At 43.9% G+C, this 18627-nt stretch overlaps 1 protein-coding gene across 1 annotated transcript; it reads left to right on the top strand.

Moving 5' to 3' along the window:
* The first annotated feature begins 257 nt into the window (after positions 1-257).
* Positions 258-17082, top strand: LOC117228742 (F-box only protein 33). The gene is made up of 6 exons (XM_033484710.2): positions 258-705; positions 996-1090; positions 1158-1745; positions 1819-2067; positions 2144-2339; positions 2421-17082. Exons 1-6 carry the CDS (start codon positions 436-438, stop codon positions 2550-2552), a joined length of 1530 nt encoding a protein of 509 aa, XP_033340601.2. The 5' UTR covers positions 258-435; the 3' UTR covers positions 2553-17082.
* Positions 17083-18627: the final 1545 nt, after the last annotated feature.

Genomic DNA, 18627 nt, shown 5'->3' with positions numbered 1-18627 from the left:
GGCCGCCCGCGTCAGCCGAGCTCGCCTCTCATTGATCACTGTTTTTCGTTAATAACTCGTTAACGATGCCTCGGAGAAATATATATATATATATAATAAATAATACAAATAAATAATATAAATAAATATAACCTTAACATTGTCGAGACGTTGCGAGATATACATACACAGAGAACTGACATATGCATATATACATGCATACATATGTACGTGGGCTACACCAATGGGAGAGAAGAATTTGACGCGCACCATGCGTATAAGCGTACGCGGAACGACAGTTGGAGTAGTTGGACGTTACGAGTTGGACGCAGTACACTGTCGAGGTTCTTATTTTGATTCGCGGAGGAGACTCGCCTCGAAGAAAACGGGTGGCCGTGGCTCGAAGGATTTGCGGGGAAAGTTCAGGATATAGGTCATCAGGCACTGGTCAAAAACATGATACGCGTTATAAATGGGGGTCTTGTATATTCGGAAGATTTAAAAAATTCGGTGGAGAGTGATGCGACAGAGAAGGCGATGGCAAGAAAGTGCGAGGAGCAGCTGTCTTCGACGAAGTCAAACAGCTGTTCGTGCTACAGAGGTGCAAATCGTACGACAGAAATGGCGCAAGAGGACTATAATCCGTGCTGGAATAACCTGCCCAGTGTCATCTTGCAGGAGATATTCTCGTATTTACCACACAACAGCCGGTTGAGAGCCTCTCAGGTATTCTGAACATGTTTGTTCGCCACTTTCAAGGCCGTTTAAACTCCGACCTGACACAGTGGGTAATCAAACTGCCATGTCCAGATACGTTTTCTGCTTTCTCGAGATTCTCTCTGATCGTGTACACGAACCGCTCGTCGTGTCCGTTATTATTTTGCTCGCGGCACACTATGTAGTTGTTCTTTGTTTACCTCTCGGATGTCTATTTTAATCAGTGTCATGCTGAACGCGACTTTCAACAAAGCAGGGTTAACGTGTAAAAATAATTCGTTTGACTGTAATTTGCGCAGGTTTGTAAAAATTGGAGGTATGCTTTGTTTCATCCTAGTTTCTGGAAAAAAATCACATTCGCCCTTGGACATGAAGACAGCATTCTATGGGCTCGGTATGTAAGATTGTTACCTCCAACTGGAATTTTGCGTTCTTTCTTTTATACGTCCTTCTTATTACAGATTTCTGGCGGAAAGCTTTGGATTCAGTGTGCACGAAGCCACCATATGCTGTGACACACCAAATCATTCTGCCGACGAGACTTTAGCCATTTTAAAGAAATTAAGTTGTAACAGACAGCTTCGTAAATTATTTCTAGAATCCAGCAGTAGCTCCTTTGAATACGAAAACGACGAGGATATTAATGGATATGCGACACCACTGATAAAGCCCATTATAAAAATCATTGAAACAGCCAATCATTTGGAAGCTTTGAGCTTGGGATGCATGGAGGAATTAACAGCCAGTGCTGGTGTACTTCTACAACCACTTCGCATGAACCATGCCAAGCACTTGACAACGCTTAGTCTGGCATCTGTTAGAGATGATCCCGATTATAATTTCTGCGAGCTTGGATTCGATTACGAACTTTTTTTTAACTCATTCATCAGATTATCTATTTTGACACTGGATTATGAGTTTATAAGCGACACACTGCTGAAAGCGTTAGATAACGGAGTCATGGAGAGGCTTGTAATTCATGTGCATGGCTGGAATGAGAATTATGCGGGAACAAGTGAAATGGCATGGCAAATATTTGTTCAGAAAAAGTAGGTATTCATATAGTTCAACTATTATTATTCTATAAATATGTGTAAAAAAATAATCGAAATTTTCTTTTAGCCCAAAATGCGAGTTACGGCTAAATCTTATACACTCCTACGTTGGCATTGAAATGCTGCATTCGGACATACTTCGTCGTTCTATGCCCCTCACACATCTGAAAGTTCTATTCTGTGAAAATGTTAACACTAGAGCGCTGCTGGTGCTATCCAGTTGGTATTATCTTACTTTAAAATCTTTGATATGGATCGATTCTATGGACCCTAGAAGAGTTATACCAGCAACATGTGATCCAACCGAGCCCGACAGGTAAGCCATAATATTTTTATCGTAGTTTTAGCTTCGATCTATCGGATCAACCATTTATAACCATATTTTACTGCAGCCCTGATTCATTAGTATTTATTGCATGGAAATGTACTAAACTTGTGGAGATTGTGTTCATCGGTCACAAATACTACCAAGAAAACTTGTTGGCTATCGCACGACTACGGGGATGTTCCCTTAAATCATTAGTGTTTGCACGAAGAGACATTGCATCCTACAATGATACATGGCACAAGGCTGAAAGCATCACAGACGTAAGTTGCCACATTTTATATTGGGATTTATGGTAGCATGTTTTATTCCGTATGATATTTTTCACCGTTTTATCCATACAGGAGATACAAGAAATCATAGGTCAACCTTGGGGACAGTTAAGTGATGCCGATTTACCCGCGGTTGTTAAAAATCCATTCAAAGGCGATAGCAGAGACGTGATCATGCCGTTGGTCCTCCGTGACCAAAAGTAATCAAAATCATTGAACATGAATTAAGGAACGATCACTCCCCAGTATCAATCATCGACATCTCCACCTATTTCTGGGCGAGCCACAATCTCAGAAGTGAAGTTACAATGTTATATTCTTTATTTTTCTATACGATTTGCTTTTTTATGGGAACTACAGACGAAACATCATAAAGCGAACATGTGTAGACTCGTAACACCAAAATCGAGAACCGAATGGTTACAATGCCTGGAAGGATCACACAGTTCCAGTGTGTAAATAGCGGGGCTATAAAACGCACATAAGTTCTCCTGTTTTACAAAGATGTTATCAGTTCGTTTGTGAATATGATAAGCCATAGTTAACCATGTCTTTCTTGAGTCCGTGAGGAAGTACCTAAATTACGTATGAAACACTCCTATGAACGAGATGATCTCTCCCCGTCTATCAAATTGGAGAATAAAACGATGTATGATGATTTTTCTTATGAGAAACCTTTTGTGAAGGAGCATACCGCAAGAGCAAAGTATATTTGTTAATGATTGTTCCTCTCGCCAATGAATACTACCAGGAAAGAACGTATATATATTATATAAAGATGTAACAGTATTCTTGGTAGATGCTAAGAATCAAGCATTACAAGACGATCAAGGTCTTCCTACGCAGACCTTTTGTGTGACGTTTTCCTGTTAATATCACAGGAAAAGTGAAATGTACGAGAAAAAAAAAGTGATAGGAACGCACAGCGCTACGAGAGGTGATCATTGTGCACGAATCGAATGGAGAATTTGAAACTACGAGAAAAAAAAGAACAAAAAAAAAAAGATGGATGGAAAGGAAACACTGGCCGATGTTCATGATGTTCCACTGGAAAGCGTAACGAAATTCCACATGTATGTAAGTAGAAACTTCTTTAACAAATATTTTTCCAAGTCTATGGGAACCTAGATCAAGCGAGCGCCAAGAGCATGCAGTGTGAGAATGAATAACTGAAGAAAAAAAAAAAAGAATACGACTTCGCGAGAAAGAACTTGTTGTGTCTCATTGAGAAAAGTCGTTAAATAGCGATCCGAGGTTATTTTTAATACCAAAACCAATCGGACGCTCTTGTACAAATAGGAAAAATGAATGTGTGCCGAGAAGAGTGCGGTCGATTTGGTGGTACGACGAAAGCGAACAAAAAAAAAACGAAAACAAACATAGTTTGCACAATAGTGAATTAGTAGTTGTCTTGCATTACGGGGAGGCGAACGATGTTTAAATACCTCGAGAGAATTCCGCGACCTCCGTGAATTGTACCGTCTCTTCACCGTGCTCTTAGCGACCGCTAACACACGAACACAAAAGTATAGTTATCTATTCAAGAAGAAAAAAAAAAAGAAGAAGAGAGTCAGAGAGGAATTAGCTGCTAATCGTGTATGTGTATATGTATGTATATCTGTATTATCTGTCGAACTTTAAACATTAAATATTTCGGATGCCGCCGTGCATCTATTTCTGTCGTGCGATTAATGATGACGATTTTCGAGCATGTAAAAAGAAAAACAACAAAAAACAAAAAGGATGATCCACAAACACAAAGAAAAAATACCAAAACAACAAACAAGAACACAAGCGTATACAGTTTATTATTCTGAGAGGTTATTTACTTTTTTTCGAGCCCTTGTATAATTATTATATTACATCGTCGTGTATCGTACTTGTAGTCACACGTATACCATTGTTTTTTATATGTGGTTCTGTACATACATTCATGCGTTTAATGAGAGAGAGAGAGAGAGAGAGAGAGTATGAGATAGAAAGAATGAGAGAGAGAGAAAAGGCGAGTAAGGGTGAAACGGGAAAAAGTATTGGACATGCGCAAAAGATCGCGAAGTTGCGCCTGCAAATTTAATATGATGCATAAGTGAAAAGAGGAGGAGGAGGGGGAGGTGAGATTTAGGGGATAGATGAAGGGTGAGGAACGAAGTAATATATAGCTGTTTAATTTGAACGATGAATAAAATGAAAAAAATGGGAAACAGATGTAATAGGGAGGTTCGATTGTGAGCTAGGCACAAATACGAGGATAACTATTTCTTTTTAAACGATTTATGCTGTTATACAAGATGAACGGGCCTTAATATGTACCTGAGTCGCGGTAAGGATAAATTTATCGAGAGCGAAAGAGAGAGAAAGAGAGATCGAGCGCGAGAAAAAGAACGAGAGAGAGAGAGAGCAAAAAGGAGAATAAAAAATCTGACACGCGACAGCCACCATTAATGAAATATAATCGTAGACACCTTAATAACCATTTTGTCGGCGATTCGCTAGAAACACCCTGCCGGTTTCTCGCCAAAAAATGACTGACGGGTTTAAGGTATTCTCGGCGCCCTTTCATTTCGTATTCCGTGCACGCGTATTGTTTTCAGGGTCAGAGAGAGTAAATTCTCTATAACGGAAAAAAAGAGACCGTCTGTTATATTGTTCCTTGTTATCACGAACTATATTTCGTTTCGCGAACAAACGGGGAAAAAGAAGCAAAACACGAAATACCACGGTTGTTGTTGTTGCTTGTTCGTTGACTATATTGACGTTGCGTGGACGGGCCAGATTTTATTTACTAAGAATCTTTTTTATTAATATTATTATTATTATTATTATTATTATTATTATTATTAATATTATTTTTCTTTGTGCGTGTTTATTTTTTGTTTGTTTGTTTATTTTTTATCGAACGAAGGTCCCGCATAAGCAGATTACTCGCGGGCGCAACGGTGCCCGGCGTTGTGAGTCTGAAGAGCGAGAGAAAGAAAGAAAGAAAGCGAACTATAGAGAAAAAAAATATAGAGTAAAAGAGAGAACAGTGTGAAAGAACATATATGAATATACGCGACGTTGCGAAACGGAAACGTATTAGAGAGAACGGATTATTAAAGCAACAAAAAAAAATCAGGAGAAACGATATGCGATGGGATACATGTATTAGATATCCAGCGGGTAAATAGAAGCAGAACAAAACGAGTTTAAAAAAAAGGAGAGAGAGAAAGAGCGAGAGAGTAATGATGAATCGTTAAATGTTATTCAGATGATACGTAGTACCATCTCTGCGAATCCTCTGTACAAAGTCGTAGAATGAAGCGAGAATACTAAAAGAAAAAATAAATAAATAAATAAAAGCGAAAGAAAGGCGCGGGCCGTGCAGCCGCCGCCTTAGCCGTACGGGCACAAGCCAACACTACTACACGTATAATATCGAATTAAACGCGATGACAAACCAAGCATAAGACTGAACCTGCCGAGAAAGGTATATATACACCAGGTTGGGGCGGTTTGCTGCACGCGCCTCTGTCCGACCGTCATATTCATAAAGCACCGGACGATCCCGACTAAACGGAAAGCATGACAAAAAAAAATCGTTCGCGAAAAAGAAAATCACATGGCAAATTCGAAGGTTCGATATCCGTGTCGTATCGTAGCACAGCCGCGGCCCGCGCACCGTCGCGTCGTCGATCCCGGAGAAAAACTCGAAGTGAACGAAAATCATGCGAAAGTAAAAGAAAAAAGAAAAAATGGCGCTTCGTTTGGTCGGTCGGACAAAAAAATCGTGTACGGCCGACGGGTGTCTCTCCTCTCTTCAACACCGTTGTTTTTGACCAGCTTTCCGTCTTAGCTCGGCGGCCCTCGTCGATTCGCCGCCCCGATACAATGCGCCATGCGAACACCAATTTATGAATATGCGCGCGTCGTGCACCTCGAACAAACGAAAGAAAGAAAGAAAAAGGGTTAATAAGAGTTTTAATAAGGAAGGGATGATGATGGTGCACACCAGCTAGTGTTTTTTTTTAGATCGGAACTCAAACGCCCCCGTTTCACGGAGAGAGAGAGAGGGAGAGAAACACGAGAGAGAGAGAGAGAGAGAGAATTAACAAAACCTGCGAAATAAGTAAGACAAAATGAAACGCTCGCTCGACAGCGAATTCTCGTAGCCGATTAATAACTAACCATGTAAGCCAGCCTGCCAAGAATCAAAATAACTGTATAATATCAAACGAACGCTAGCCAGTACAGAATGCTAAGATCTATTTTTTAAGAAGCGAATGTATATTTTTGTACTAAGGCAGGCCTTAGTGTGAGTCGTGTTGTAATTGTTGAGCGCGCGCGCGCGCGCACTCGCGGCGGCAAAGACCGAGAGGAACGAAGACGACCGTGCTGTGAAGATCCGTGATATTCGCGTCGGCTTTCAGCGAGAAATCGTAACGAAATATCTGCGAGAGGTGTGTGAGAATGAGCGAGAGAGAGAGAGAGAAAGAGCAAACGTGAAAAGAATGCAAGAAGCATATCTTCGCTGAGGTAAACCGAAGTTTGTTCGTTCGTTCGCGCGGGGAACAACAGGGGGAGACAAAATAAAAAAAGAAGCATTATTTAAGATCGTCCCTGCTTGGATCTAAGAACGGGTTCGGCTGTATTAGGTGCAACGGGCGACGATAAATCGAGAACAAAACATCTGTGATAAAACGTGAAATCTTAGAATGGGTGCTCGAGATAAAGGCGGCCGAAAGAGAGGGGGGATAACAAAAACAAAAGAAAAAAAGGGAACAAGCGTGCGTTTACAGAGAGTAACTAACGAAATAGAGAGAGAGAGAGAGAGAGAGAGAGAGCGAAAAGAAAAAAAAGGTAAGAAAAGGGTTGGGGGTTAAGGTGTCGAGATGACGAAGTCCCGCGTATTAGGGGGAACGAATATAAAAGGCGGAACACGTAATTCCTACGAAAACAAATAAAACTAAAAATAAATCGTTTAGTGGCGCTTTTAGAAGATCTATCGTGCGAAAGAGTTCGTCATGCGTGTTGACTAACTGACGACGGATGGAGACTGTCTTTCGACGAGATAGCCCGGTCTAACTATCGTAGTGGGTGCCAGTCCCGACGACGGGGTCCCCTCTTCCGGTAACCGTTTCTCGCGGCCGTTTCGCGTCCGACGGTAGGATTTTCGATCGTTCAACGAAAACGCCCGCCTGCACCGACGAGAATCCGCGCGTCGCGCGCTTCGGGAACGATCGGGGGGAACACGGGTGTACACCTCGAACGACGTTGCTTTTTACAGCGAATTTCTGACATTCCACTCGAAAACCCGCGCGAAAACGCGTCGCGTCGCATGATCTCGCCCCGGCGTCGTTCAACGCCTAACTTCTAATCCCTCGAAGACATATAGTTTCGAGCGAAGAATAGTCGCGACCGCGTTGGGTGCTCCACCCCTCGATCCCCCGGGGGGTGAGGAAGCTCGCGGGGCCGAAAGAGAGCGAAAAGGGGGGCCCGACGATTTATTCGCACCCGTGTTTCCTTGTTGTTCGATTTTGTTGTTAGGATCGCGGCGAGTAAAACCGGGAATCCACGTCGGACCCGTTCGCGACCTCGGGACAGACAGGGTCGGGACCCGGCGCGCCACGAGTAGTATTTATAAGTTCCTAAAGAAACGGGGAAAGAAAAATATTTTACACGGTTTTAAGTAACGAAATAGAACGAAGAGAGCGGACATTACGAATAAGCGAAAACAGAAAAAGAAAAAAACAAAACGACTCGCGAGGGACACGTCGTTTAAGTGACAAAGAATAATTCTGTGCGCGCGAGGCCAAGCGCGGCCGACAAAATAAAGGGAGAATCGAATGAGAAAATGTTGTTTCGACGCGTGCTTCGTTAAAACCAAAAAATAAAGAAAGAAACATCCGTATATGCTTTGGGGGAAGGGCTCGACGCTCCTCGCGAACGTTCGAGCTTGCGGGAAGCACGTTCGTCCTGAGAAACTCGGAAGCTTGCTTCGACGCGGAGACGATGAGAAAAAAGAAAAAAACCGTTCTCGACTAACAGCCAACGACTAATTGGGTACCGCGGTGTTACTCCTTCTTCGTTGTGTGTTAAATTATTGATTCGTTCGGACGGCCGATCATATATTAATAACGAACAACGTTTCCGGTTATTTTCGTTTCGTCCTCGACGGACGGTCGATAAAAAGAATCTGTCGAATTATTCTCTCGGGGGGGGGAGGTAAACCGAGGTAGAGACCGAGAAACGAGATATTACAGATTTTTACCGCGGATAATCGACGCGTGTCATTTAAAGTGTATGACCCTCGTTAGGCGAACAGCGTAACCGTGTTCGGTTTTAGCGTGTTGTTGGTCGATTCGTCTTGTTTGCGGGATTGTACATTCATCCGGAGACACGGCACCGGCAACGTTTTCTTCTTCATTTCGTTTCTTTGTTCTTTTTTATATACACGTCTATACATATACATATTAATATCTATCTATCTAACTATCTATGTATGTATGTATGTATGTATATGTATGTGCATACATATATAATTTACAAGTACGCGTATAATCCATTCCAATCGAAAGGGGCGGGCGTTAGAAAACGTGGCGAGAAACGAGCGGAGTTTCACGAGCAAGAACCAGATGATCTTTCATAGATGGGAACAAGTTTGCGGATAAGCATGGACGCTTAGAGGGTGTATGATAGCGGGCAACAGCCGCGCGCAAGTCTCGATTAGAATCGCTGTATAAGGAAATACACGGGTGATTATTTGTGACGTTCGTATGTTCTCGATTAATTCTTATTAGCGTCGCGCGACGACGACGATGACGACGACGGGTGTACAGGGTGCGTTCCAACAGCGAAAAAAACAGCGATCGACGTCGCCGAGAAACGGAAATGATTACACGACGAGGTTCGCGCGTTCCCTTGGAGTCCCTGGGTCTGTGTTTTTCATTCGTTCCTCGGACACACGCGTTTTTCTTTTTTTTCATTTTTTTTTTTTGCGTTCGACATGGCGGGAAACTTGTTCCTGTACAAACTCTCTGTCGAAATATTTCCCAGCCAGTTTGACTCGCTTAAAAGTTCAGCCATTCGCGCGCGTATGTGTGTGTGTATGCGTGCGTGCGTGTGTGTGTGTGTACCAATCGACGCGGATAGAATAGACACTCGTGTGGTACAGCGGTGTTCATCGGCTCGTCGGTGACCTTCGACGGTTCATTGATTTTTCCATCCTGCCGTGTACGGTAATGTCTCTCTAATTGGCGCCCAGATTGCGCAGAAAAATGGACAATCTGAGGAGAGGAGATACGATTATTCGATTAAGCCTCGCGGTTTATTTTATTTTTATAGTTACAAATTGTCCACAATTTTAACACGTTCGTCGCCGCGTCAGCCAGATCTGGGTGACGGGTATGCGCTTTCGTGGGGTGGCCCCGTCACCCAAATATGGGTGACGATCTTCTTATTCAATTTATAGGACTTTCAGTTGGATTTTAAAAGGAATAAAAAATGGAACAAGCACTGAAATATAAATATAGGACGTACAACTTAAAAATACACATATTATACTATACTTTTTACTAATTTATAGTAAATATTTAATTTAAAGTGACCGCTTTCTTATTTTGCAATTCTGAAAAGTTCCGCGACTCTTTCTTTGGAAGTAACGCTTGAATAAGTTATATTATTGGAGCAGGTTTTACAAGAACTTTACAAATTCCAAATAAATTCGGTCTTCTCGCTTTTGTGAAGCGGTACGTGCCAGTTAGTATTACTGCTTGGTAGGTTTAGCGTTAAAGTAAATAATAATTTATAGTAGCTCCAACAGTCGGATTTGGGCCCCGCGAGAAATTCAATCGAATTTCGCTGAGCGACGGACGTGTTGAAACGAGCCGCAAGGCTCGAACAATCGTATCGGTGAAAATGGGAAATAAAAGTAATGTCTCTCTAATTGCTCGATCGCTCAGATTGTCCACAGAAATGGACAATTTAGGAAGAGGAGAGACACGATTATTCGATCCTTGCGGTACATTTTTATAGTTACGAATCGTCAACGACTATAAAAGGCTCGAATAATCGCATCTCCCTCTTCCCAAATCGTCCATTTCAGTGGACGATCTCGGCGTCAGTAAGGGAGACATTACTGTAGCTTCGGAATGGAAACGCCGAACCCTTTCGGGCGCCATTGTTTCAGTTTCCGAATTTCGGCAGCTTGTTTCTTTTTCTTACAACGACAAACAGGATCGTCGCGCCGCGTTCGAGAAAGTCGAAAGAAGAATAAACCGTCGATCTTTCAGTGGATTTATCGTTAACGATCGATGTACGCGTCCGCGTAGAAGAAACGAGGGTTTCGCGGGAAAGCGAGGGCGACGATGAAAATATCCCTGAAATCGTACGAACCTCTCTCTGTGGTTACCGGAATAAAAAAAAAAATAAGAAAAAAGCGACGAGAAGGTTAATCGATCGCCTTGGATAGCACCCTATACATCTCGATGTTCTCGTTCGGAACCGCATTATTGTCCAGAGCGTCGGGGATACACGGGCCGAGAACGATTATTCCGATAGTCCGCGAACACCTCGATCGATACGTAACACGATATAATTGTAACGATATCACCGAATACGGCGTTTAGGTGTATATGTATAAGCTTAGGTGGCCGAAGTTATAAGCCGACACGCGAGCAAGCTATTATATATATTGTGTAATCGTTGAACCGCCGGATAAGACGGAACGTGATCCACTGAGAGACACTTCTTCCAACGCGAGAAAGAAGAGGAGGCGAACCTTATCGTTGAACGAACACAAACCACGCGAGAACCAGTTGGGGAAACAAAAACCGGGCCCAAAACAAAAGAAAAGAAAAAAAGAAGAAAAAGAGACCAGATTATATCTCGTTGTCAATCATTCCGTTTATGGTTTTTAACGCGAAACGCGCGCGCGCGCGCGACGTTCCATCGCACCGCGAATGGGACAATCGAACGAATATCTCGCGACCGTCGACGATCATCGGGAGAAACTGTGGACGGATATCGACGGGGAAACGAAAAAATCGTGCGATAGCCTCGATCGTGTCGCAGCTTCTTCGTTGGTCCGAGAGCAAGACCGGAAGGGGAGAGTATCGCGCGCAAATACGCCCCGGCTCGCCTCGCAAAGACTGCGTGTGTTTCGAGAATTTCTCTAAGCCTTCTAACGACCTCCCCCCGACCTCCGGGGGGAGGGTCGTTACGTTTTAAGGAAGCTTTATCGTACTAAGACCGGCGAGGCGTTCGCGCGCCAAGCTCTGTTTAAATTGTGAATATATCGATATGAATATCGACGCCTCGCCGGTCTCTGGACACACGTCGCTCCGACGAATTCGGCGAAGTCTCGGCTCGCAAAAAAACGGGCCGAGCCTTTCTCGTTGATAGTACAATATAATAATCGTCGTCGAGCGCGAGAGCTGCCGCCCCTCGACGATCGCGCGTAGAGAGAGAGATCGCTTCTGGATGTTCGCTGTTGAAAACGTTGAAAGAGGCCGTATATAAGATACCGGCGATCGTCGACGTGCTCTCCGAATATGCGACCTGAATATCTCCGGTACGATCACGGTCGGCGAGAGCGTAAACCAAAGCACCTCCCGCACAACAACGTTTCCTAGTCCGACTACTGTTCGACGCCCCGATGGGCCGAAATAGTGCAACAACGATCACAGCCACGCGGCCACGCGTTCAAAACGTTTAAATGTCAACGTTCTCTCGTTCGTTCGTTCCAGAGGAAAGAGGGAGGCGTGAATGCGATGTTACCACGAATCGATGGTTATGTGCGTGGTTTCGCGTTTCGCACAACACAGACACACACACACATACATACACAGACATACATAGAGGGAGATAGAGAGGCACACACAGCCAAACAACATACATGTCACACGCAGCCAAACAACAACACACAGCACACGAGACACAAAAGACACCTGTAGGCATAGTGACGCAACGTGTTTTCAACCCATTTAGAGCACTTCGAGAAACTTTTCCTCTCCTAGGATTTTCGACACTTGCGATATAAGGCGTCGCGGTACCGCGCGACACAATTTTTCCCCTGATTTGAATCGAGCAAACGGGGCAAGCAAGGAAGTAAATTAATCGCGTTCTCTATTTAAACGCCGGCCGGCGTGGATCGACGCTCGGTGTTCGAGCGATATCCTCGCGGCGAATCGATAGTCGTAGGCACGAGGAACCCGCGAGTAGCCGAGTAGGTGTATTACAATGGGTTTGAACGTTGTTAAACGACGATATTATAACACGATGTTGCAACGCGTCCGTTCGCACAAAACACCGCGTCTCTCGAGCTTGTTCGCGTCGCTCGCAGACGAAACGCGCGAGCGCGCGATTTCTAAGCGCATCGAACGAGTCGCTTGCACCCGCGCGCACTCCGGAGACTTTCACGCGCGCGCTCGTTCGATGCATTCGCAGAGCGACCCGTTGTCATCGATTTTGTCCCGCCACTGCGTTTTGCCTCGCCGATGCTTCCTTTTCCAGCTTCCTTCGCGCCGATTTCTCTCGTCCGTGGCCGCCGGTTCCGCGAGTTCTTCGAACGGTTAAATCGCGAAGCCGAATTAAAAGCTAGTTCGAGCTTGCTCGGCCGTATCGAACCGTCTTCATCCGGACGAGTTTCGTTTACCGGGATGCGATCGGCTTCACGAGAGATTTCCGGCCTCGGTGCGCGAACTTTCTTTCGATCGCGACAGCGCATCGAGGATCTTGCGTTTCAAAAGCTTAATTTCAAGAATATCGGAACATCTTCCTTCCAGCTTCCTTCGCGCCGATTTCTCTCGTCCGTGGCCGTCGGTTCTGCGAGTTTTTCGAACGGTTAAATCGCGAAGCCGAAGATCGGCTCGCCGAATTAAAAGCTAGTTCGAGCTTGCTCGGCCGAATCGAACCGTCTTCATCCGGACAAATCTCGTTCGTCGGGATGCGATCAGCTCTCCGCGAGATCTCGGTGCACGATGCACGGCCTCGGTTTCTTCCGATCGCGGCAGCGCGTCGAGGATCTTGCGTTTCAAAAGTTTCATTTCAAGCACGTCGGAATATCCGCGCGCAGCTCGCCGAGAGAAAACGTGTCGTTCGAAGTGTTCCGTGCTTCTTCGCGAATTTCGCGATTCGGGCGCGACGGAAACGCGGATACAACAGCACGGCCGCGGATACAATCACGCGAATCAATAACTAATCGACGTGCAATCGTGGAATGCAATAATTCGTTATCGATTAACGATCGCCTCGCGTTTTACTTTTGTAACGCGTCCGCGCTATTCATCGAACGGCGACGCGTTATACCCGCGGAACGATCAGATATGCAAATTCCCCGTCTGGCTTCGCTTTCAGCGCGCCGACACCTTTTCTTTCGTGCAGTTTTTCTCTCGCGGGACAGACTCGGACGCGCGAATTAGGTAATCCCTCAGCCTCGAGCTGCAGCAGCAGCAACAGCAGCTCGCTCGGCGAACGGAAATCAAGCACGACGAAAACGCAGTGGGGGCTCAAAGGAAAGAATGATGTGCGAGAGAAAGAAAGAAAGTAAGAGAGAGAGAGAGAGAGAAACAAAACTCGGGAGAATGAATGGAAAATCTTGTTTGTTAATCTCGTCTGGAATAAACGGAGCCAGCCTCCGCGTATCTCTTCGTATTGTGCGTGTAATATACATACATCTATATCGCGTTGTTTTCCATGTTGTTTTACTTAACGATGGCAAGACTAACTGAATGAATATATGTATATATATATATATATATATACATATATATATGTATATGTATGTATATGTATATATATATTATATGTACGGTGCATATACGTATGTATATGTATAACATTATATGTATGCGTGCGTGTGTGAACGACGCTTAAGGGACGCTTTTTCCGGGTGCCCCCGGGGTCGTTGCTCGGATTTGTTTGCCGAATCGATCGTAGAAACACCATTTTGCAACTACGTTCGCCGCTGGACTCGCGATGCTCCCCCGTTCAGCCTCGAAGCCGTTCCGTTGTAAAACGTCGACGCCAATGGCCACCTGTTCGAAATCCCGGGCCGAGACAATGACGGAGGCCGCGCTCGCCTCCGCCGGCAAAATGTATTCTTTTTCTTTACCGCGGCCCATGGAAAACACGGGAGTTCCCATCTGGTTCCTCGCCGAGCCGAGACCGGAAAAATGTTTTTCGTCCAGCTGAAATCAAATGCCGTGAAAAGTCGCTACGATTTCGTCGACGTACGTCGACGGATGCCCGACCTTCGGAGAAGGACCTCTCCGGTCGGCGAGGGATCCGATGGGCAGCTCGTCGATCCTAACGGGATCGCCATAAATGAGGATAATAAATGAATTCCCTCATGTTGTAAATATCTCGTGAAAATTCGAAGGAAGTTCGAAAGTTCATTTCCGAAACGCAACGTACACACATCTGTACATTTCGCTGTATCGACTTCTCAAGGTTAGTGGGCGGGGTGCCCACCACCGGTGCCGTCGATATCGACGCTTCGCCCCCGCAGCTTTAGACCCGCGTTACATATAATGTCCGAGAGTCAAGGCCGAATGGGTGGCCATGGACGTTAACAATTTTTCTGTTCATAATTAAACCTCGAGCAGAGGGACGAATCGACGAAAACGTTTTAACACCGATCGAAGTGTACTCGGCGTATTGTTCTCTCGTCGACGCGAAGTTTCGATCGCGTTGTTCGTCCGTCTATGCTTGAAAACAGCGAATTGTTTCGTACATCCGCGCATGGACGACCGAAACAATCGCCGTTTCGCTGGGAACATATTTAACCCTTTGCAGTCGAACGGCGACTCTAAGGCGCCACTGAAAATTCCTACATCATTCTTCAGTATAATTCTTGCATTATTGAATTTATCTATATTTAATAAATCGTTTCAAGTGCAAAAAGCTGCATGAACAAATAAGCTTAACGTTATATGCAGAACAGGAAAATAATTATTAAAAGTAGAAATACTATAGATCAGAAGTACTGTCTTGGTCTTGACGTTAAAATAACTTCGACTGCAAAGGGTTAAACGAAGATTATGCTCCCGATCCGACTGTCCGTATTTCGCTCGATTCGGTGCGAATCTCCTCCATTTGTTGTCGCTGGACTAGGGCGGAGTCTGTGCGTTTGCGACAAGATCGAGAGTACATGATTCGAAACGATAGAAAGTTTCATTGCATTAGTTCGAATCTGCGAACGTGTGCTGGCTTGTTTCGTATTCGTTGCAATCGATGCCGAAAATGTTCATTTTGCGTACAAATCCGATTGTGTCACCGATAAGAGCTTAAGGGTGGAAATATGGCTGTCATCGTTCGGTAGACGAGAACGGATTCGGGTTTCTGTACCTGCGAATTTTCGGCTGTTTCCTTTTCGGGTCAAAGGGAAGCTTTCCAGGTAAAGCTGTAATTAACGCTAAACCTACCGCTTTCTTATTTCGTAATTCTGCAAAGTTCCGAGACTCTTTCTTTGAAGAACGCTTGAATAAGATATGTTATTGGAGGATAATAAAAACTGTACAAATTCTAGATAAATTCGGTCTTCTCGCTTTTGTGGAAGCATGCCAGTTAGTATTACTGGTAGGTTTAGCGTTAAAGTATACTGACCGGGGGAACAGCTGTACTTAAAACAGCCAGGTTTCGTTGCGAAACGGAGGCCGAAGCCTGAACAAAAGGGTGGACCATGTCCAGCGAGCCGACGCGAGCATGTCCAAGCGACGTAGTGCGTTACGTTCCTTTTAAATCTACGATTTTTCTACTCAGCCCTGCAATCTCTTACAACGATTGCGTGTTTTCAAAGTCCTCTCGTGTACTGCGGCAGCTGCCCTTCCCGCGCAGTGGCGCCGGATTCTTCCTATCGTTCGTGACGGACACTTCCATTCAGGTCCGAACGCTGCGAACACTCTCGTCGGCGTGGAACGCTTCCGTTTAAATGGTCATCGTTCGATCGTCGACGATTTAAAAAAAAAGAAGATAAAAAAATTATAACGAAGCGCAACTCGGACACGATCCTCGCGCCTTTGTTCCGCGGGATCGATGAACCGTTCCCCCCGGTGGGAGCATGAATTTCGATTCGGATTAATTCGCGAAAACTCGCGCATCCGGAAATTTGTTACGATTACGGTAAAAATAAAGAAAAAAGGAAAGAAACGGAAAACGTTGTTACGGCGTTGAGATGAAAAGCGATGCAACAGCGAGGATCGATCCGAGTGTAACTTCGACGTGGCGGCAGCAACTCGAGTTTAGACGAATCCTTGTTGAATATACTGTTGAATCATGTTGATCGCGGAGTTGATTGCGAAGCGGTTTCACGTGTTACGATAGTGTTAACACCGTTCGGAGGACGTCGTGCCAACTCACGGGGTTAATCGTGTGTAGCCAGGGGTCAACGATCATTGCCAACTCGCCACGAACGATAGCGATCGGTTAATAATATCGTAAAACTTGTAACGCGACTATCGTGATTGTCCAAGAATTGTTTTTTTCTTATTTTTTCGTTTTTGTTTTTTTGTTATCAACGATCAACGTCCACCCACTTCCGCGTGGACCACGACGGACAAGCATTTTTACGTGCGGAAATCGTTGATACTGTTGTCGAGCAAATCAGTATTCTTTCGAACTCGGACATCCCGTAGAATTGTACGCCGGTCTATGATTTTTACGTCACTTCCTTGATTATAATAGAAGTCAAATGTTTTCGCAAGTATCAGTCGATTTTTAAAGATGTATCAATGGATTAATAAATCGTGCATGGCATAAACATTGCTGTTGTTGTTCCTGTGTATTCTCTCTCGCCTGTCCCTTATCTGCTGCTGGTTATCGAAAGGTAAGGTAAAGAGCAATTCGTTCAATGGAATAGAAACTTTATCTCTGCTTGCTCGCGGTTCATTCATTTATTTATTACTTTGACATAGGCGCCGTTGAAAAATTTTCAAGCACTCTGCGATAAGGGCACTCGTTCGATTAAACATACGATTGACAAGAAAAAACGATGCTCGAGTGTGATTTCAAGAAAAATTGGAGTAAAGGAACTTATTATTATTATATTAATTATTAATTATTATTATTATATTTAATATTATATATTTTTAATATTATTATTATATCATTATTATAACAATATTATTATTATTATTATTATATTATTATTATTATTATATCATTATAATTTTTTTTCTTTTTTGATAATTCAATCTTTTGAATTACATTTTATAAAATATACCAGTTATAGTTGTCGAGTTACAAAAAAATCCGTATAAATTGTAATAAATTTTGTTCGCAGAAATATATTCATGCATCGTAAATATTATTCTTGGGAATGTAAATACTTATTTTGGTTTATCTGTGACGAATATCGCGGGAATTCGCGTTTTTTAGAAACATCGAACGGAACGGAAGGTTGTTCGATCGAGATTATACGAATTCCATGACTGTTTAAAGATACTTTTGTAAGCAACTGCGGGTTATTTTTGACCGAAGAGATAGTTTCGTGGAGGAGGTCAATTGAACGTTTGAAATCATTGGGAGTCCGGCGGATTCAATTTATTGGACTGGAATCAACGAAGCTAGATAAATCCGTCGAAAGAATGATCCGCGTAGAAGAGAGCACTGTGGAGAATACGGCAGGGGTTGAAAACGATTATCAAATTAGTTTCGGTTCTTGAAACGGTTATGAAGAACCGAAATGTTCTTATACAGTTACGGGGTGTATCGGTTCTGACTTACATCGGTTTCAATTCTTCGGAATCGTTGTTATATCGGTCCTATAGTTGTTATATTTCGGTTCTAAATTTCGGTCGTGGATTTCTAATTCTACTTTATAGAATTCTAATTCTACTCTAAATTTGTATTTCCTTTGGGAATTACAAGTATTCTGAACTGTTGGGGAATAAGTTAGTAGCGTTTTTATTTGAAGGCGATTTTCTTTGTTGTTTTCGTTAAGCTCGCGAGGCACCCAGGCTCCCAATTTTTCGGCAAATCCCATTGAACGAAGATGATTGAGAATCGTTTTATGATCGCAGTTCATTTTTTCGGCCAATTCACGACTTGTTCGGTGACCGTCCTCCTTCAAAAGTGCTTCGAGACGCTTTTCGTCGAATTCGGAAGGTCTTCCGCTGCGGGGCGTGTCGTCGACGTCAAAATCGCCATTTTTGAACTTCGCAAACCATTTCCGTGCTGTAGACTCGCCTATGACACCTTCTCCGTATACGTTGCAAATGTCTAGGGCTGCTTCGGCAGCTTTTTGGCCTCGATGAAAAGCGAAGAAGAGAAGGTGTCGAAAATATTGCTTTTTACCTCCTGGATA

The sequence above is a fragment of the Megalopta genalis genome, chromosome 1 (genome assembly GCF_051020955.1).
Source record: "Megalopta genalis isolate 19385.01 chromosome 1, iyMegGena1_principal, whole genome shotgun sequence".
NCBI lineage: Eukaryota > Metazoa > Arthropoda > Insecta > Hymenoptera > Halictidae > Megalopta > Megalopta genalis.
Note: the sequence above shows the minus strand (reverse complement) of the source record. Positions and strands in the feature narration are given on the sequence as shown.